The sequence below is a fragment of the Salvia hispanica genome, chromosome 5, assembly GCF_029641045.1.
Source record: "Salvia hispanica isolate PSC_SH4W2 chromosome 5, Shi_PSC_v1, whole genome shotgun sequence".
Lineage (NCBI taxonomy): Eukaryota > Viridiplantae > Streptophyta > Magnoliopsida > Lamiales > Lamiaceae > Salvia > Salvia hispanica.
This window is the reverse complement of record NC_142696.1, coordinates 3,646,248-3,668,383: the sequence shown is the minus strand read 5'-3', so window position 1 is coordinate 3,668,383 and position 22,136 is coordinate 3,646,248. Positions and strand designations below refer to the sequence as shown.

The window sequence follows — 22,136 nt, the reverse complement described above, 5'->3', positions numbered from 1 at the left end:
CCAAGAGTGCTTGAGAGAGAGAAGGCGTGTGTTTTACGGCGGTAGAGAATGAGTAGAGTTGCCCTAGCTCTTCTTTCTTATTCTCCTCTTCCAAAAATCGCGTTTCCAATAAGAAAATCGCTAGAAATACGTACCCGGCCAGGTGGGAAATCTTCGGTATTCTCTGGAGTCTCGCAGGCTTAATTGCGCCACCCGGCCGGGTACAATTGTTGTACTGGAAAATCACCCGGCCGGGTGGGTCTTCTTCCGAACTCTTTGACCTCTCCGTGACTTCTAAGTGCCACCCGGCCGGGTGGTATTTTTGCACAATACCTCACCCGGTCGAGTGGAGGCCTTTTTCGCTTAATTTAGCCTGTTTTTGCCTAAAACACTCAACAAACACGTGAACTCCAAAACATATAGTAATTGGCTGGAAATAACCATTTTGAGCACAAAAATTCAACAATTAAGCATATCAACATACCAATCACGACACTAAAATACGAGTTTGTCAACTCCCCCAAACTTAGACTCTTATTTGTCCTCAAATAAGAATAAGAAATCATGAAGAACAAACTCATGCATAGAGGTGGAATTGATGTATTGCTTTAGAAAATTTTTCAAAACAAGTTCGAAGGTAGGAAACATACAAAAATCAACTAAACATTAATTGAAGCTACTGTCTCGTATATCGCCTGGTGTCAATGCTCTCACTAGGTTTAGGAAGTGTGATTTTCTCACTCTTCAATTTTCTTCTCACTCAAGTGTATAAGAGATAATATAAACACTCAAATCAAGTAACATGTAATGCTTACCATAGGCTTGCTCAACGTCAAACGTCTCCTCTGTTCTGATGTGAAAGTGAACCTAAGATCAGAAAGGTCTTCATTTGGGTTGTAATGTAGGATCTTTGGACGGTAGAGTGAATTTAGGCTATAGTGACTAAAGAATATAATTGAAGCACACATCTCCACAACAACCATTCGCCAAAATAATTCTCAATAACTTGACTTTATCAAGCTTCCTCCTAACTTCCAAGACCCACTTATTCAAAAACCCATCACACTTTTTATTTATTTACAAAATTCTTTTTTTTTTCTTCTAGACTTCGTCTAGCTTATACCTCCATTTTTTTTATCATATCCCTTCCTATCCTTTGTAACATTGTGCTTTTCTCCCCTCTTATAGGTTTTCACTTTAGAGAGTGGTTTAGAACATTTCTTTTCAACTATCAAACACATTTTTGGCTACGAAGGCTAACTAAGGATTTTATAAGTGTATGAGGATAATCAAAGAATGCCTAACTTCATCCCTTAAGTTCACATCCACTATATAGACTCGACATGACGAGGAGCAAGTTCTAGAAACAAAAACAAGTACCCAATCAAATCACACATGAACAAAGTATGGCTCAAATCTCACCGGGATTAGCATTGACCAAGCAAACAAGCACTTCACTCGCAATTAAATCATGAATTGATCACGCAAGTCCCTAACCATTCTAACCACAATTTTTAAGACAAAAACAATTATCATCATAAGCCATCAACCCCCTACTTAGCATCAATTATCTTACATTCACCCATATTTGAATTTGAGTCCCACAGGCGGGACTTACACCAAATGACACCAAATAAAACAATAAAAAGAAAACGAAAAATTGTTTCAAGAACACAAGTACACATCATTAGCAAGTGGAGAAAGGAGCAACCAATTCACGTCAGAACCCCCCCAAACTTATTCAAGACAGATGATAGAATAAGTTTGAAGAGAAGTGGATTGTTGAGATACCTCTATTCGGCCGGCGGCGGGAACCTCGCGTAGAATGCATGGTAAAAGGCCTGGCGTTCGGTATCACTAGTATCGAAACGAGTCTACAGCTGCTGAAGCTGCTCTCCATAATGATCCAGCCGAGTTCCAAAGTTGTCAAGTCGGGTGTCACACTGGGCCCTCCATGCCATGGCGTCCGCGTTCCAATGTTGTGCCTGGATCCACCGGGCCTCCTGTTGGTCTTGGCTCACCTGAAGTGATTGAACTCCTGCCGCAATTTCCGCCAAGTAACTGTCCTTGGATGACCTCCCTCGTAGTCGTCTCCTTTTGGCCCGGCTGCCCTGGCCATCTTCATACTCCATGGCGGGCTCTTCATCATCCTCGTTTATAGCTGCTGGAGCAGTCTCTATCTGTATGGGCTCCTCGGGGATATGTGGTTGCGGAAGATAGTCGGGGTTGACATAATTCGGAACGGCATCTGCGGCTCCTTCCCCTTGAGGGGGGTCACTCTCGATCTTCTCCAAGTGGTCTGAAGTATCCATCTTCCAATTGGTCTTGTAGCCCCATCCACTGACCACGAAAAGTTGTGGGTCGGGGAACCTAATGCACGTGTTTGGGTCTATTCTGAAGTACCCTGCGCCCCGTCTATCAACCAGAATGATGTTGGACCTCTTAAGTGTGTCCCAATCCAATATCATGGAACCGGTATCTGGTGTCCTTCCCTCAAAGCTTAATCCATATTTGATGGCCAAAGCCGCTACAATTCCTCCACAACACAACTTGTCGCCCTGTTTCTTTGACTGCCTCTCCAGGTTTTTTATTATATAATGGCCGATGTTGATCCTCATTCGTTTGAGCATTCCCCACAATACAAATAGTATTTCTGTGGACATGCTGTCTGCTTCTGTGTGAGCTAAAGGGAAGTAGACCAAGGCCTTTGCCATGTACCGAAGGACAGGGTTTCTGATTGTGTTAATCTTGGCTCTGGATGGGGTAAACACCGCTTCGCTACTGATCAAGCTCCAGAACTCGTTTCTATTATAATTAGGGGTGTCAAAACGGGTAGCGGGTATTGGGTACCCGCACACCCGACCCGATACTCATCGGGTATGGGGTACCCCCTACCCGACGAAAACAGGTAACGGGTCGGGATCGGATAATCATATTTTTGGTTTTGCGGGTATCGGGTATACCCGATACCCGCTCGGGATACCCGATAATCCTGAAAAATACCCGATTTTAGTTTAGCATTTTGTAATTTTTAATTTTAATATAAGTTTTAAATGATCTGGTGACTCAAATTTCAGCATAATTTTTTTAAATCTTTTTTTTTCTATTAAGAGTAATTAAAGTGTAGTACATATATACATACAGTAGCATATGTAGTACATTAATAATATACACTAGCATATGCCTACACACATATGTATTATATACTATACAGTAGCACACGCCACACGCATTAAATTGTGGATGTCTGTATCTAATGATTTATGGAATTCTATGTTTTTAAATGCAACAAAATACCAACATTATGTTTGATGTCTATCAATAAATTGAGGATAATGCAAATAATAATAACAAATAATAATAAAAAATAAAATAAAAAGGTCGTGTCGGGTCGGGTACTCGCAGTGTCGGGTGCGGGATACCCGACTCGGGTATCGGGTAATACCCGACACAGTGCGGGGCGGGTATCGGGACAACAATTTCGGCCAAAATCGAGTGCGGGTACCCGCGGGTACCCGTTTCGACACCCCTAATTATCATCCTCAGGCTGGGGATCCTCGAGAATGTGTTCCTCACCTTCTTCCATCAGTTGGAAGAGTTCATTGAACTTTGCGACAGAAATTATGTGTTCATCGTTAACGAGGCGGAAGGACATTGACTTGATGTTCTTCCCCGAAGACTCCACTGTAAGGGTGGTGAAGAACTCCACCGTGAGGGCCTTGTATGACCATGCTTCAAGGAGAACAGATGTTCAAGGTGTCCAGCTTGGACAAGGACATCCCAAGATTGCTGAATTCCGAGCCCGTTGAGAGTGCCCCAATTTGGATATCGGGACGGTAGGCTGTCTAGTGCTGCCAAGGCCTCCCATTTCCTATTTCCCCCTTTTCGAAGTGTGACACCCACCTTCTGCGGTTTGAGAGTTTTCGGGGCCATCAGTAGTAGGTACCTAGAAAGAGAAATATTAGTAACTCCCCCAAACTTATGTTACAGAAAAAGATGTAGGAAGATGCTCTATTCCTAACATCCTTGATGCACTATTTTTTAGCACTAAATAAACCTACAAGTATACAGAGTATATATAGTATAGCTAAAGGTCAGTATCGGATATCGAACACGGGGAAGGCAAACACAAAGTGTCTATCCTCTACTAAGACTCAATTACTATCTGGAAGAACAGAAGGTTTTGGAAAACTTTGAAAACAGAAAACAATAAAAAGCAATTAACAACTAAATGCGAATAAAACACAGAGACAATCGATAGAGATAAGGGAATCCCAGGGATGTGCGTTCACAGCTATGGTTATATAAATTCCGAACTACAATACCCTAGCACAGTTATTACTTTGATAGGACGAGTCACCTAGCTTATGCTCATGCGATGCAAACGTTGATTACAAGATTAGGGTTGTCAATCCTAACACGTAACTCCAAATAGCTCCTAAGACCCTTGAAAAGTCCTCACTCTCAATTAACAGTGTCGTTTTAAGGGAAGCTAACTGTAGCGTCTACTAAGTGGATCTAAATCGCTAGAACTCTCTCATAGTTATGAAGCTAAATCATACACGATTGTGTCACTCAATCATGAAGCATCAAGATTAACTTAGGGAAGAAACTAAGTAAAAACAAAACGGATATTAAATAGAAAATTAGAATTGTATAACCAAAGTCATTACTAACAAATCCCTAGAATCCTATGAGTTTAGTTACACATGATAAATAAGCTAAACACATAGATTGAAGGGAAAACAATTGGAACATAAAACTAAAGCAAATAAAACCCGTAGGTTGAATCCTTGTCGTTCTTCATGTTCTTGAAATCCTTCTCCAACTCCTTCCACAAGTGAAGTAGTCTAGCTTTTGATCTCTATGAATGATTTTGCAAGTAGAAGCTCTCTCTTTTTCATGAAGCTTGGTTAAACACAATTTAACCAATTTTGGGAGATAGACTCAATCCCTATGCCTATTGTTCACCAAAATCCTTGAAGGGAGATAGACTCAATCCCTAAACTCACAAAAATAATCAATTTCACCCCCCATCATGTAGTCAATGCTCAATCAACAAATCCAACAATATTATCCTCACAACCAAAGAATAGCAAAAAATTTCATACCCAACCTCAAACTTCATCTCAAGCAAGACAATGTAATCTCTCAACTTCAACAATGCATACTCAATGACTTCGCCACAAGCAAAATTCGTACCAAAACCCATACAATTTCACAAATTAAGCATAAGATTATCACCAATTCAACTTGTAAAGGCTATAAACTTCATACCCATCACACATTGCACATCATATCCATGGATAGAGAGGATTAGAGGTGAAGAACATACCTTTGCTGCTTAGAGTGAGAGAAATTTTGAAATTTAGGTGCTCCCCTTGAATTCTCAAGCAAAACCCACAATTCAAATGGTAAACTTCCTCCAAAACACAAGAATAAGTGATGGGTGGGGTGAAAATGAGATGGGTGTGTGAATTGAGTGTGAATTTGGTGTGTGTTTGTGGAGAAATATCGAAAAGAGAGTGATAGAAACGGGTGAAAGGGGGCGCCGGGTCGGAGGAAAGCATGTGAATTATTCCTATTTCAAGAATAATTATTTCACCTCCCGATTACTCTAAGAAACCCTAACACTACCAATTGGTGATCAAGCAATTGACAGGAAAAAGCACATGAATAAACTAAACAATTACAAGAGCTAGATAAAAATGAAGTCAATTGGATTAAAACTATGAATCAATGCATTTTCACCAAGAATTCTACATAAAAGAAGTTTAGCTACTCATATTTAGACCTTCCCAAGGTTTATTGAACCGGCGATTCAAACCGGAACCGTGAGAATTTACCCGAACCGAAACCGTCGATTTTTGAACCGTGGTTCGGTTCAGGTTCAAAAATTTTCGAACAGAAACCGTGCTGGAACCGCCGGTTCCAGGCGGTTCCAAACTGGAACTGCGAAAAACCGCTAGAAAACCATGAAACCAAGCCGGAACCACAAAAAACCGACGGTTCAGAACCGTAAAAAAACCACCGAAAAACCGCCGGTTCTGAACCTAAACCAAAACCGGCGGTTTTGGAACCGGAACCGTAACCGCGAAACACCCTCGCGGTTCGGTTCCGGTTCGATAATTTCCAAAACCGAAACCGGCGGTTCCGAACCGTAACCGTCAGTTCTCTGGCCACCTCTACTCATATTCATGGAAGAAAACAAGTCTAAACTAAGGAAAACAATGGAAAACATGATACGGAGTACAATTGGCGTTGGAATTGAAGCTTGAATCTTCAATCTTCTTCCAAGAGTGCTTGAGAGAGAGTAGGTGTGTGTTTTACGGCGGTAGAGAATGAGTAGAGTTGCCCTAGCTCTTCTTTCTTATTCCCCTCTTCCAAAAATCGCGTTTCCAATAAGAAATCGCCAGAAATACGTACCCGCTCGTGTGGAACTGTTGTACATGAAAATCGCCCGGCCGGGTGGGAAATCTTCGGTATTCTCTGGAGTCTCGCAGGCTTAATTGCACCACCTGGCCGGGTACAATTGTTGTACTGGAAAATCACCCGGCCGGGTGCGTCTTCTTCCGAACTCTCTGACCTCTCCACTGCTTCTATGTGCCACCCGGCCGGGTGGTATTTTTGCACAATACCTCACCCGGTCGGGTGGAGGCCTTTTTCGCCTAATTTAGCCTGTTTTTGCCTAAAACACTCAACAAACACGTGAACTCCAAAACATATACTACCTCCGTCCACCAAAGCTTGACACAGTTTACCATTTCGGTCCGTCCCCGAAAACTTGACACACTTCACTTTTTCCATTTTTGGTAGTGGACCTCATATTCCACTAACCCATTCCTACCCACATTTATTATAAAACTAATACTTTAAAAGTAGGACCTACATCCCACCAACTTTTTCAATACACTTTCCATTACATTTCTTACAACCCGTGTCGGGTCAAACCGTGTCAAGCTTTGGGGGACGGAGGTAGTAGTAATTGGCTGGAAATAACCATTTTGAGCACAAAAACTCAACAATTAAACATATCAACATACCAGTCATGACACTAAAATACGAGTTTGTCAATAATTTTTCCCTGTTAATATAAATTTCTAATTTTATCTCTACATTATAGATTTAGGGGTTGTTCGATTTGTAAGATTATATCTCAGGATTAAATATGTATTGTGTCGTGAGATTGAATCTCATAACTTTATCCTAAATAGATAATCATGTGATAATTAGTCATAACCATCTTTCTAATTAAAATAATCTCATAAATCAATTCTGAATTACCGTAACTTTATAAGATACTATTTTATTTAGGAACAGAACATATAGATATTAATTCTATTATCTACTAATATTATTTCAACTATTCTTTGTTTCATTTCGTTATAATGTTCCACCCTTCTTGATATAAAACGTATGGTAGGATTTTTATTGAGTCGTGTGTGAGTTGACTAGTGTAGTTAAATCTGCATTTCTTTGGTGGAGGGCTAGCCGGCTAGCTACACTAAATAAATTTATGTTCTAGATGTCATTATTTAAACATTTTTCAACCACACTTTGAAGTCATAAGCAATGACCAGAGCAACCGGGTCAACATTTCATTTCACACTGCAGTATGCTGAAATTCCACATTTGCACTAGAATGTTGTATAGTAAGCAAATAACTACTAACTAAAATATTAAACCTGCTTCTGGAAGGGTCAATTGTCTCAATAAATTCATCCTACAACTTTTTTTTTAAGAAAATGCATCATGTTTCGTGATCTCTTCATTTTTGGAATTCATCGAAAGGGAAAGAGGTTTTGACGGATTTTGTATGGAATTATTTGTGAAAAAGGAATGAATTTGTGTTTATGTATCCAAACTTTGATATGCCAGGTCTAACCTAGATTTTTCCACGGTACAATACACAATTACATGACACAAAATTAAAATTACTATACAAATATATATAGTACTCCATCAATTTTATAGTAGTGGAGTCATTTTGCCTTTTCGATAAGTACTATAGAAGTGGAGTGTTTCCCTTTTTAGTAAAAGTAAACACATTCTTCTCACTCTCTTATTTTATTTTCTCTACTTTTTCCTTTCTCTTACTTTATTACTCACTCCGTCCGTGATTAAATGTCTCATATTTGACCGGCACGAGTTTTAAGAAATTGTTTGACTTTATGTAGTAAAATGGGTAAAAATAATAGTGGAATGTGGGACCTACTTTTATACATTGGTTTTATAATAAAATATTAGTGAAATAAGTTAGTAGAATGTAGGGTCCACTTACTAAATATTATAAAAGTGAAATGAGACATTTATTGGCGGACGGACGAAAAAGGAAAAAATGGACATTTAATGGTGGACAGAGGGAATATCTTTTTATTTGATATATTATACATTATTTTCTTGATCTTCGTGCCGGAAATATTTGTCCCCACTACTATGGTACGGAGGGAGTAGTAGTTATTAATTAGTTGATCATGCAATAATACATTGACTGATGGAGTACAAATTATTAAAAAATATATACGACCAATTTAATTAATTAATATGCTATATATCAGTTTCGAGTAAAGTTGGAAGATATTTTTATTTAAAATTTTTAATTTTTTGTTAAATATAACGACGATAAAAAAAACCTAATTGCATCTTGCGAGTCGACTTCATGCCGCGTTACCATTAGCTGAGGAGTGAGGGGTGCGTGGTGGTTAGATGTCACGCCGCCCTTCACTCCAACTAGTGAGCTCCCGTCCGCTAGCCCCCATCAACGTTTTCTTTTATGCAAAATTAGTTTTGACTCAAAATACACGCTAGGGAATCCATACAAATTAAATGTGTTTTTTTTTTTTAATACTGAAAATATATATTGAAGGCGAAATGGTCTCATGGTCCTAAAAGTCCGGTTCACCTCACAAAATATCTTGTCCCAAAATCTATTAGGAAAATGAAAATGTCAAACAAGTCTTTAATTTTATTATCTGAATTATTTAACTCGAATATTTAGTAAAGTATACTTTTTCAGCCACATTTACATGCACACAGTTTAAACAACAAATATTTAAAATTAAAATACTTAAACAAAGGATGTTGATTCTAACTACCAGAAGAAAGGTACGTTATTCGTCCTAAGTCCTAACAATGGCATGGAAAGCCAGATAAAAAAAAATAGCCCTCACACCATATTCCTTTTTTAATACACATGAGCAACTTGGAGTTTTTAATGCTACAGCACCTAATTTAAAACAATAAAAGTGAATAATACATCACTTCCTAAATACCAAATTCAGCCAAAGAATTCTACCCGCGCGAATCTCTCAATAATTAATTAGTACCCCTTTTATAATCTCAGAATCAACCACTACGAATATATTTCCTCCTTAATTAATATGTCTGGTCTAATAAGATTTAAGTGTCGGGACCAAATTCCACCCCCTTCCGTACCTACAACATTTTGTCACACATATATATATAGAGAGAGCAATATACAATACAAATCACTTCACATCTCAAATTTGACAAGAGAAGGAAGACCAAATTTGAAAGGAAAAAGGCAAATAAAAGTTGATAAAATCATGGCAGAAGAGTTGATAAGCTGGTGGAATTCGCCGCGGAATCTCTTCAGTTCATCGCCATGCTCGTTGGCGTCCAACGACATCGGGAGTTTGGGCTGGCCGACCGAGACCAGAAGTGTACGTTCAAGCGATGAATCCGACGGAAGCAGCACCCTTCTTATACAAGATGTTCATCACCACCACCCCAAATTGGATGCCTGGAATCAGCCTTTGCCGTGAGCAATATTTTATGTTTTTTTCTTTTAGAAAAGTTGCAAATTATTCACGAACAAGAAGGTGTAATGTTGTCCCACTAATAATGGAGAACTAACCCTAACAGATGAATGTTTTTCGACTAGTTTCCAACTCATAAATATTTCTACTTGTCGTGTTGCAGCGGAAGATCAGAGGACAATCATTCCAACTTCCTGGTGGATTCAAGCATGAATTATAGGGCCGATCAAATGAATTTTAGTGAAGAAGAATCATCGATGAAGCAGAGTTCCTTGTTGCAGACTCTGTTCGACGCGGATTCTCAACCCTATCCATCTTTATTAGATGATCAGATTCAGATGAACTCAAACGGATTCATGCCTAAACCCTCTCCATCTCCCACTGCTGATAATAGCTTATGGATTAATCCATCAGCGTTGAGTAATGTTCGTCCGCCTACATCTCACTTCTTTCCATCGCCTCACAATCACAGCATCACTGCTAAGGCAACACACATACACAAAACGTTTCATGAACAACCCACGTTTAAACGTCCACGAATCGAAACTCCGTCCCCCTTGCCAACCTTCAAGGTATGTAAATTTGTTTCTGTTTCATATATGCAAAGAAAATGATGATAGCTTTTTGCTTTCTCCATCAACAGGTCCGGAAAGAAAAACTTGGGGACAGAATCACCGCCCTACAGCAGTTGGTTTCACCTTTCGGAAAGGTCAATTTTTAAATAAATTTGTTTTTTTTTTTTTAAATAAAAAATCAGTTCATGAATCCTAAGGTTTGTGATCAATTGAACTTTCAGACTGACACTGCATCCGTGCTCCACGAAGCTATCGAGTACATCAAGTTTCTCCATGATCAAGTCAATGTATGTTTCACTAGTGATTTAATTTTTCATTAAAAAATTACTATCAGAATTAATTATGTTTCCGTGATTTAATTTCAGTCATTAAGCACGCCATACTTGAAATATGGATCGCCACCGCTGCAGGTACGACTAATTAATTCGATTATCTCGTGTAAAATAATTAGTTAGTGCCAAACTTTTTTGTCATATCATGGTTTGGTTTTAGTGAAGAATGTAGTCCATATTTGAACGCAGGCAGGAGAGAAAAGCAAGGATGAAGAAGGGGTAACAAAGGGCCTCAAAACTCAAGGATTGTGCCTCGTCCCTATATCGAGCACCTTCCCCGTTGCAGCCGAGGCCACCTCAGATTTCTGGACACCTTCATTTGCCGGAAGCTTCACATAGATATCGTGCAATTTACACACACACAACAAAAAAGAAACAATAATGGATGCGACAAGAATGGAGGCCGCATGTATTGAAGAAAAGCAAGAAAAAAGGGAAAGGGAAAAAAACGAAGTGATTGTTGAAGGAAGACAGCGCATGCTGGGCCACATCTTGGAAAAAAAGAAGACAGCAAATATGAAAGCATAGTAGAACTAATTGATGTAGCATTTCATAAAATTGTAATCATCAAGAGGATGTTAAGGAAAAGGGACTGGAACTGATGCTAAATTTAGCTTTACTCTACTTTAGGAGATGTGCATTATCGGTTTGAGCTGTATTTAGCAGCTTAATTAATTGTTAATTAGAGGTTCTCATCTTGTTTCTTTGTTTTATGTTGGGCATCATTCCACCAGCTATTAGTTTATGTAAAAGTTCACACTGCTGAAAGAAGAGAATATAGAGACTAATTTATGTATTGAGTTGACAAGCATAGACTTTGTAATTAATTATATAATTTTGTTAGTGGAGGCTGTAAAGGGCGTTAGATATATATCATCCCAACGTACACGCCTTTTGGTTTTTCCCTACATCGATGGGGCAGCCTCAAACTATACCTACAATCCCAATGGCCATTATAAGTTGGAGTATCATGTTTTCGTACTAGTGCACAAATAATAATTTTGATTATGAATAATATGAGATTTAATAAAAATTAGAGAGAACATCTTTTTAGGTTCACGAACTTTGCCAAAGTATCATTTTAGATTTGTGAACTTTGAAAATATTATTTTAGGTCCATCAACTACAAATTAATATCATTTAAGGTATTTTGAATTTTTTTTCCAGACGAAAATGCCCTTAAGGCCTTCAAAGGCAATTTGGGCAATTCTTTCGCCACTCATCTTGCGTCAAAGACCTAGAGTCCACAATTTTTTTTACTACTACTATTTAATTCAATTACCATCCAAATTGAATTTAAATATAATTAAAATTTGCGTAAAAAAATGTGTTCATTTTTCAATTATTAGATGACCAATTATTTAGGAATAGTGAATTGGGACTTGATACTTTATTTTATTTTTTCAATCTTAACTGCATTTTAAGAACTTACTATAGGTGATTTGTGAATTATATTTAGTTTAATTATAAGAATTTCAGAATGGAGATCAGTTACCATCCAAATTGAATTTAAATATAAAATTTTGACTTTAAAAATTGTTGGACTCTAGGTCTCTGACGTAAGATGAGTGGCTAAAGAATTGTCCAAATTGCCCTTTGAAGGCCTTAAGGGCATTTTCGTCCAGAAAAAGTTCAAAATACCTCAAATAATATTAACTTGTAGTTGACGGACCTAAAATGATATTTTCAAAGTTCACGGACCTAAAATGATACTTTAGCAAAGTTCGTGGACCTAAAAAGATGTTCCCTCTAAAAATTAAAATTAAGAGAAAGATAAAGAAAAAAGTAGATAAAGACTAGTTTTGGTGGACGACCTAAATAAAAAAAATCAGAATATTTTTCGTGGAAGAAGAAAGTATTATACTTCGTTCGTCACAAAACAATAATCTCATTTTGTCATTTTGATTTGTCCTAGAAAATTAGTCCACTTTTGTTTTTAGCAAAAAATTTCACTTAGAAGGTGAATTACATTATATACCCTAACAATAGTCCAATCACTTATTTCTTTCTTTTTCTTTTTCACTTAACCAATTTCGCAATAAAATTTGTGTTATCCCTAAAGTATCTATTTCGCACAGAATATATGTTTAAATTCCATATTCTTTATATATTTATCTTCTTATGTTTTTAAAAAGATATTGTGAATTACACTCCTTTCATACATGAAAATAGTTTCACTTGTGGATAACACATTTTTTAGAGATAAATTGATAAAATAAGAGGGACAGAAAATGAACAAAATATGAAAGGAAGAAGAAAAAGAAAACGAAAAGAGTGAACTTCAAAAATGGTCCCTGGACTATAGGTTTATCTCGCTCATAGTCCCTGGACTTTAAAAATATCGCCAGTAGTCCCTGGACTAAGGGTTTATCTCGAAATTGGTCCTTTTGGCTTCTTTTAGTACGAAAATACCCTTTGATATTATTTTGGGGGTTTGAGCAATTTGGTCGTTTTACACTTTTAACATTTTAAATCTGATATTATTTCAGTTATGTACTAACTTTGATATTATTTCAAATTTATCATCCTTTTTCCCTTTTGTCATCCTTCACTTTGTTTCTTTATTTCAATATTAGATTTAATTTTATAAAATTTTAAATTTTAATTTTTAAATATCAATAAATTTTTTTAATTATAAAAATTATTAAATAGCAAAAAAAATAGTTATAATCAATATTTGATAGTGTATAGTACTATGTAATCAATAAGGTATGACAACGCCTTAGTTTTAATCAATATTTAATAGCTTTAATCATAAATAGAATATATAACACAATTTATTCTGAAATAAATATGCATCTAATGTAAGACTAATATAATTTTCGTTTATTAATTTGAAAACAATCAAAATTTATTAGAAAAATTCAACAAAAATACTCCTATATAAAATTTTTAGTAGGATCAAATTTTTAGTCAACTTCATAATATTTAATCACAAGCAATTATAACAACCGAACGGAGGCTAAATAGAATAAATCTTATTTTTCCATCATGATTAATATTATTTTTTCTGTACTTCTTCAATTCAATTGAATATTATATTAAATAATAAAAATTAAAAAAATTTATTAATATTTAAAGATCTAAATATTAAATTTAATTTTATAAAATCAAATCTAATATTGAAATAGAAAAAACAAATTCAGTGAAGGGTAACAAAATGGAAGAAGAATGATAATTTTGAAATAATATCAAAGTTAGTACATAACTGAGATAATATCAAATTTAAAATGTTAAATGTGTAAAACGACCAAATTGCCCAAACCCCCCAAAATAATATCAAAGGGTATTTTCGTACTAAAAAAAGCCAAAATGATCAATTTCGAGATAAACCCTTAATCCAGGGACTACTGGCGATATTTTTAAAGTCCAGGAACTATGGACGAGATAAACCCATAGTTCAAGGACCATTTTTGAAATTCACTCAAACGAAAAAGATAAGTAATGTATGCAAAATGGTTTTCGAAAATACTTTTAATGAACTCTTATACACAGGAAATAAATAAACATAAAAGTTGAATATCTTCAGATAGCATATCAGCGCTAAGAGCACGTGTATGAATTTCAGTCGCGCAGACCAAAAAAGAAGAAGAAATATATCCATGGATGAAAGCAAGAATAAATGAAAATGTGAGGGTCAAATTATCCGCCTTTGATTACTTCCTTTTTATCCGAAAAGAATATTTCCTAATCTACGCCATCAGTTTCATTCTATTTTAGTTGTTTATTCAAATGTTCTCCTAGCTCTGAAAATAAGTTACATATGCTTAATTATTTTATGTGACAGTTAATTAAATTGTAAACTAATCATACGCCGATTCTAATCTAGTGGAGGAATCAATGTTTATTCTTAAAAGTGCAGCTTAGTAGTCGTACTACTTTGTCATTTTATACTGCATGTAATTAATCAGAAAAAAAAATATCAGAGCTTTGCCTTCGCCCAATCAAAATGCACAAGAACGTGATGCTTCTTAATTTTGGGAATCGCCCCTACACATGAAAAAGTTGCTCCTAGTTAAATTTGACGACTCTAATTAAAGAAACAACGATATCAAGCAATTAATCAATCTTTAATTTAATTTTTTTATTTTTATTTTTTGTGAATGAGACTTAGCTTTGAAACAATCATTCAAAAGGTATAAAACTTTGACGGTGCCAAACTTTAGTTGATGGTATCTGTGGCATGTGCTTTCTAATCACTTTAGTGCTCGACTTAAATATGATAGGTCATGGATTGACACCCATTATATTTATACCATCCCAAGAAGCATCACAAATAAGCTTACTATTTTGGCTCAAAAGAATTGAATTCTCAGTCTTATTGGGAGATTTTCAGCTCGAATAAGGGCATGTTTCACTTTAAGATGCAGAAGAGAAGAAAAGGAAAGCATATTAGAAAGTGAAAGTATTAATGAGGCGTCATTGTGAAGCAGAAATAAAAGAAAACAAGGCATGCAAGACTTTACTTGATTACTGCCTCGGTTGTTTTGGGTAATCATACAACATTATTTCACTTCTTTGTGAAGTTTGCTCAGTGTGAATTTTACATGAGTCTTGATTAATTTGTACCTAGCTAGGGTTACTTGATTTTGATTACCAGCTCTAAATGTGTAACCAATGGAGACAAATATACCATGATATTTGGAATAGTAACTTCGCGATTAATCATTAATTACATTAGTACACTCCTATTTTCTTAATTGGTAAATTTTCACGCGAATATGTTGTTTTTTAATCTTCAAACTCTTTCTAGCAAACCACGTGAAATGAGATTCTTTCCACATGATAGTCAATAAACTTATGTTAAATGCTAAAACAATATTAGAAAATAAAGAAATGGCAGAGTATATCATTATCTGATTAATAAGTAAATTCAGCCTGAATATGTCTAAATAAATGTAGTACATTTAATTTTGATTCGGATGTCATTGGGCAGTGGCGGATCCAGGGGTGGGCCGACCCCCGACGAACAATTACCCCTTAACTTATTGTTTCTCCATGTGCAGTACACAATCCTTGCGGAATGCTTCATTTTTCTCCTTTACTTTAACTTTTTAAAATATGCCGGTTTTCGCATTTTTTTAAATTAATTTTAGAATGAATTGTTAGCACTCGATTAATCGGAAGCGATGAATTTGTTTTCTCCATCTTTGTCCTTCTTAATCATACCCAACTTACTATGTAAATCTTAGGTCTTACTGATGGCCATCTTTATGTTCTTTATTAGCGTAGGCATAAATTCTGATTCTATTGAGTGCAGTTATATATCCATCAAATGTGTTTAAATTAATTAGATATTGGGCTTTAAGCAGGTAACTCATTAACGGTCAGAATTAATCAAATAAAGGGAATCAACAAACTAATTCGTACAATGTGTCCCAACCAAAATTAATGTCTATGTTGCGGCAAGAATTAAGAGAGACATTATTGGCAATGAATGGAACTGGAAAAGCATTCATACAATACAATTAATAGAGCTTTTCTGGTCAAATCACTCATGGGCCTCCCCAGTATACCAATCAACTCATGCCTTTTCTATACGCAATCACTTTATAGTATTATTATCAATATCATTATGTCCTTTTACATAACGCTGATATGGGCCAGAAACCAAAGAAACCTAAAGCCCAGTATCATATAACAGACATCAATTCGAAACAACTATTGGATTTCAAGAAGCTGATTGATTTGAAACTTCACCTTCACTTGGTCCTTCATTTATGGATAAATAAATTTAAGTATTCAGGATTTTTTTTAAACTTGAAATTATGTTCTTTTTAAAAATTACTTCACATTAGAACTACCCCATCTATCTATCCTCACCTAAACGCAAGTTTGATGAAAAGACCTTAATGCCCTTTTTGGACGGAAAATGGAAAGATAAGGTGTCTTCTATCCAAAAATAATTTTTTAAGGCAAAAACAATTGGACAAATAATAGAACAATAAAATGGTAACTTCTTGAGAAGTTTTAAAACACATTTAAATAGTGCACTACCATTAATTTTTTTTATAATTAAGTTATTAAATTTATATATTAATTAGCCTTATATTTGAGCTAAATTGGAATTGTGCTAGAGGGTTTAGTTTGCCTTCCTTTTATTTAGGTTAAAATTGAGATTTAATCATTTATTGCAATATTTTTTTTCCGAACTAATTCACAAGCTAAACAACAACACATATATGTGATGCTTACAATTTTCATCCTATTTTTACTCAATTAAAGTTTTTAATTCTTATATTTTAATTCACCTCTAATTAAACAATACTACTAAGTTTATAGATTAAACTAAGGAATAAGATAAAATTATATATATTTAAAATTAAATCTAACTTGTAAAGTTTGTATAATTTCTTAATATAAAGAGTAGTGTAAATTGTCACATTATTCAAAACAAATAAGATGCATAAAATATTATCGCTATTTTAAGTGATAGTAGTAATTTACTTTTTATATGTATATGTGGCGGGAAGTAAGAAATTTATTCTTTCCAATATAAAAAATTCATTTAGTTTTTGGCAATGTATATCAAGTTATGCTATAGTCTGAAATTAAAAGAACGAAATAAATAGTCAACTAAAATGTGATTATTGAATAATACAAAATTGACTTCTCAAAGAAGTTTTAAATTTTTATGATTTAAATTATTCATATATTTTATGTGGATATGTTTAATATCCATATATTTTTTTAAAATTAATTTTTTACAAATTAAGCTATTAAATTTATATATTAATTTACCTTTTATTTGAATTAATGACTTGCATAGCACCTTTAATAAACATCTTTACTCACACATATTTTCTTTATTTGTACATATTTTTCTAATTATTCACACTCTTTGATCATTAGTCACACATCTTATTTTTTGTCATTAATTTTATTGTTTTTACTCCACTTAGATTATAAACTAAATTAAATTGCATAAATGTTTCATTCACTGGGGAGTAGTAAATTCTTCATTTTGAGTGAGACAGGATAAGTACATTTCTGTTTTTTAAATCTCCATATTGCTTTCAGTTCTTATTTTCTATATTTTTATTATATTTTATATTCATTATTTGAAACTCTTATGTCCCGTGCATAGTTCGGGTGTTAATACTAGTTTGTAAAAAAACAAAATCCAATCCTTACTTTTATTTGGATTGAAGAATTGAAGTTCGGTCCTTGTGCCACACATAAAAACAGTAACCAAATGTTCACAGGATTAAAAGTACTAAGACTTAGTTCTTTTCTACAAATAAAATTTATATCTAGAAATAAAACTATACAAATCCAATAAAGAAAATAAATGCATATGGTACAAATAGACCTTATTTGATTTAGTGGAGTATTACTTAATTCTCCCTTTACGCCTATGTGGGAAATATTCTCCACATAAGATTATCGAAAGAGCCTAAAATAATTGCTAATTAGATGTCTATATACCTATGGTTAATAAATAATAATCCAAGTTTCTGAATATGCAAACCCGAAATTTGGATGAGGACCTAACAGGCCAACTTGTGGTGTGGAGTTTTGAAAGATTCTTCCTATGTTACCACTTGCAGTACTAAAATAGTATGGTAATGACATTAATAGGTCCAATTAAGAAAGCAACCAAAGGTTTACAAACAGAAAATAGCATTAATATTCCAATTAAGAGCATCTTCAATGGTGGGCTAGCGACCGGCTAGCCGATTTTTCGCGCTGGCCGATCGGCTAGCCGAACCATTGGAGGCGGCCAGCGCGAAATCGGCGAGCGAACCGGTGTGGGTTGGCCGATCGGCTAGCCGCCATTGTGGCGGCCCGATCGGCCAGCGCCGATTTTTGTTTTTTTTTTTTTTTTTTTTAAAAACCTATATAAACGCGATTTTCGTTTCATTTTCATTTGCACCACTTGTTTTAACGAGTTTTCTCTCTCTCTAACTTTCTGTACAAGAGCATCATCGAGCGATGAGTAACGCGGGTGGTAGCGGTGGTGGTAGTGGTGGTAGTGGTGGGGATGCTGAGGAGTACGAACGGAGGATGAACGAGGCTATGAATGCCTACATGAACCGCGAGATGGAGCGGTACATGCGTATGGTGGAACAGCAGGCGATACCTCGCCCTCCATGGGTTATCCACCGCCGAGCAGTGATTGATCGGGATCACGCCGCTGCACATCAGCGGCTGTACGACGACTACTTTTCAGAGAACCCGCGGTTTCCCGCCAACTTGTTCCGGCGGCGTTTTAGAATGCGCAGGGAGTTGTTTATGCGCATCGTTGGCGCATTAGAGCGTCGATATCTGCGTTTCCGCTTTAGGCACGATGCGGCTGGCAGACCCGGCCACACCCCTATTCAAAAGTGCACGGCGGCAATCAGGCAGTTGGCCTACGGAGGCGCGGCAGACATGTGGGATGAGTACCTCCACATCGGTGAGTCGACGGCCCTGGAATGTCTGAAGGATTTCTGTGGGGGCGTGATAAGCGTTTTCGGTGAGCAGTACCTTCGAAGCCCTACTCCCGAAGATTGTCAGAATTTGATGCAGATGCACGGGGAGAAGCATGGGTTCCCCGGGATGTTAGGCATCATAGACTGTATGCATTGGGAGTGGAAGAACTGTCCGACTGGCTGAAAGGGGGCCTACACGACCGGCTACAAGTCAAAGAATCCCACGATAATCCTCGAGGCCGTAGCTGATTACCGGCTGTGGATCTGGCATGCGTATTTTGGGGTAGTCGGGTCGAACAACGACCTCAACGTCCTGAACTCGTCTTCCCTCTTCAACGAGAAGTGCTAGGGCGTCGGTCCAGCCGTCTCATTTGTGGCCAACGGCAACCGGCATGATATGGGCTACTACTTGGCGGATGGGATATACCCTCGGTGGCCGGTCTTTGTGAAGACGATCAGACAAACAAGTGATGAAAAAAAGGCCTACTTTGCGGAACGAAAGGGAGTCGGCGCGCAAGGACGTGGAGTGCGCATTTGGTGTGCTCCAGTCTCGATGGGCGGCAATTAAGGGTCCAACGCGTTTGTGGGATATCGGATGCGTTTCCCAGATAATGTACGCTTGCATTATCCTGCACAACATGATCGTCGAAGACGAAGGCGTACTACTGACTAGTTGGGCCAATGATGATGAAGCCGGTCCAAGCCACGGAACGACCACCCCTAGCGTACGACGTGGGGTACCTTTCGATGAAGCCGGCCGCCTCAAGGAATTTGCCAACATGCGCCAAGTGGATGCTCATATTCAACTCCAAAAGGATATAATTGAAGAGTTGTGGGCACGGAGGATTGCACGGCGATAGTTTTTTTTCTTTATTATGTACCTTTTTAAATGTAATTTTTTTTATCTATGTACCTTTTTAAAATGCAATTAATGAATTTTCCCGTATATGTCTCGTAAATTTAATTCCGTAATTTAATCGTAATTTTAATTCCGTAAATGTAGTATTTTTTGAATTATTTTTATTGCGATTGGCCTATGGCTGGCCTAAATCTGATGTGGCAGGTGGATTGTTAGTGCTACTGACGTGGCAGGGGGAGAAACTGTTGGCCGATTTCTGGCCGAAGTACCATTGGAGATGCTCTGAGGCATTTAGGTTTTTCGCCGAAGCTACTCTCCACCTAGAGGTGCCCACGATTTGTAAACCGGCAATTCCGGTTTCGGAAAATTTGGAACTGGAACCAAACCGTGAGGCTATTGACGGTTCCGGTTTCGGGTCAAAAACCGGCGGTTCCGGTTCCGGTTCCGGTTCTGAACCGTCGGTTTTCGTAAGGTTCCTTGTGGTTCTGGTTCGATTTGGCGGTTCCGGTGGTTTTCTTGTTTTTTTTTGGCTATGTAATTTGGAATTTTGGATTTACACAATAAATTTGAACAAGACAATGGATAATTTAAATTGAAATAAGACGAATAAGGTGAAAATCATATCAATTTATTGAATTTGAGTTGTAACGGATAAGACAATGGACAACCGAAACCGCCGGAACCGCCGGTTTTACCACCAAAACCGCCGGTTTTGGTCAACAAACCGTCTGCAAAACCGCCTAACCACCTGCATGAACCATCCCATCGTGTCAGCCTAGTGTTCCGCACCCAAACCGTTAAACCGCCGGTTTTCACGGTTTTCCGTGGTTAACCGCCGGTTTTGGTCAAAAAACCGTCTGAAAAGGCTGAATCACGGCTGCCAGAGCTGAATGCCTCGAACGCCTCGCCGGAACCGTGAAACCGCCGTTTAACCGGCAGTTCGGAACCGTCTGGAATCGGCGGTTTGGTGGCGGTTTCGGTTCTTAATATCTGGAACCGGAATCGGCCCGCAGTTCAAATTCTGGTTGTTCCGGTTCAAGAAAAAAGTCACGGTTCAGGTTCGGAACCGGAACCGGAACCGGCGGTTCTGATTCGGCGGTTAACCGCCGAAACCGAAAACCGTGGGCACCTCTATCTCCACCAACCATATCATACTGAAATTGACAATCATCGAATCCCAATCATCAATTTGATATACTCCCTCCATCCCCAAAAAAATGGGCAATAGGTATGACAAGGAATTAAGACAAAATTGGTAAAAAAAAAAAAAGAGAGAGAAGAATGGTAGTTAAAGTATTATTAGTGGATAGTGAGACATACATTATTGAATTGATGGAGTATAAATTTTCAAAAATGAAATGCATATATTTTTGTGGGATGGACAAAAATAGAAAGTGTGCATATTTTTATGGGACGGATGGAGTATTAATCACCCCATCGCTTTTGGAGGCCGGTTGCTTCAGCTTACATCCCAACATTAAGCCAATATTAATATACATATTCCTTGATTCTACAATGTTCATACAAACCAGTGTTGGAGACTAAATTCAAACTCAACAAGGTCTAGCAAAAGAATAATTCTTGCAACGGACTAGCATTAACAATATTTGGACAAAAATGTAAAGTCACTTCAATATCAAATTTTGAACAATCAGTATATACTCCGTCTTTTGTGTATCATCTGATTATTTGAAAATGTACAATAAAGGCTAGCTATCCAACGACGGTGAAAATTTTACAAAAACTTGCTTATACTCACCTTCAAGATCATTTTTTTTAATACACTTGAATTAAATTAACCTCTATCAGCAACAACATCATACGTTTTCCCTCTTCCCTTGCAATATCTGAATCAACATCTTGGCATTCAACAATCCTACACACGTCTCAAACAAGCTTCAATACCCATCTTCTCACTATAACAGCACAAGGAACTCAACGTTAGCAACGCAAACTGCACGCCCCTCGAACTCCCATTCCTCACAATCCCTAACAAAACATCCAAAACCCCAGCATTTCATCCCGCGCAAGCTTGCATTTTGCGAGCAGGCCGAGGACCTCCACAGCCAAAGCGGCGTTTTGGATCAAAATTGGCACCCCGAATTGCTCGGGCCCGGTTACAGCGTGAACAATGCGGTGGCGGCCTCCTTTCTCTCTCTTGAGCTGCCCATCCGCACGAGGGAAACCAAACCCGGAAT

At 37.1% G+C, this 22,136-nt stretch overlaps 1 protein-coding gene across 1 annotated transcript; it reads left to right on the top strand.

The window, feature by feature from the left end:
- The first annotated feature begins 9,445 nt into the window (after positions 1-9,445).
- LOC125187505 (transcription factor bHLH112-like) lies at positions 9,446-11,363 on the top strand. Its single transcript, XM_048084105.2, has 6 exons — positions 9,446-9,760; positions 9,922-10,330; positions 10,402-10,467; positions 10,555-10,620; positions 10,699-10,743; positions 10,855-11,363. Exons 1-6 carry the CDS (start codon positions 9,546-9,548, stop codon positions 11,002-11,004), a joined length of 951 nt encoding a protein of 316 aa, XP_047940062.1. The 5' UTR covers positions 9,446-9,545; the 3' UTR covers positions 11,005-11,363.
- The last annotated feature ends 10,773 nt before the right edge of the window (positions 11,364-22,136 follow it).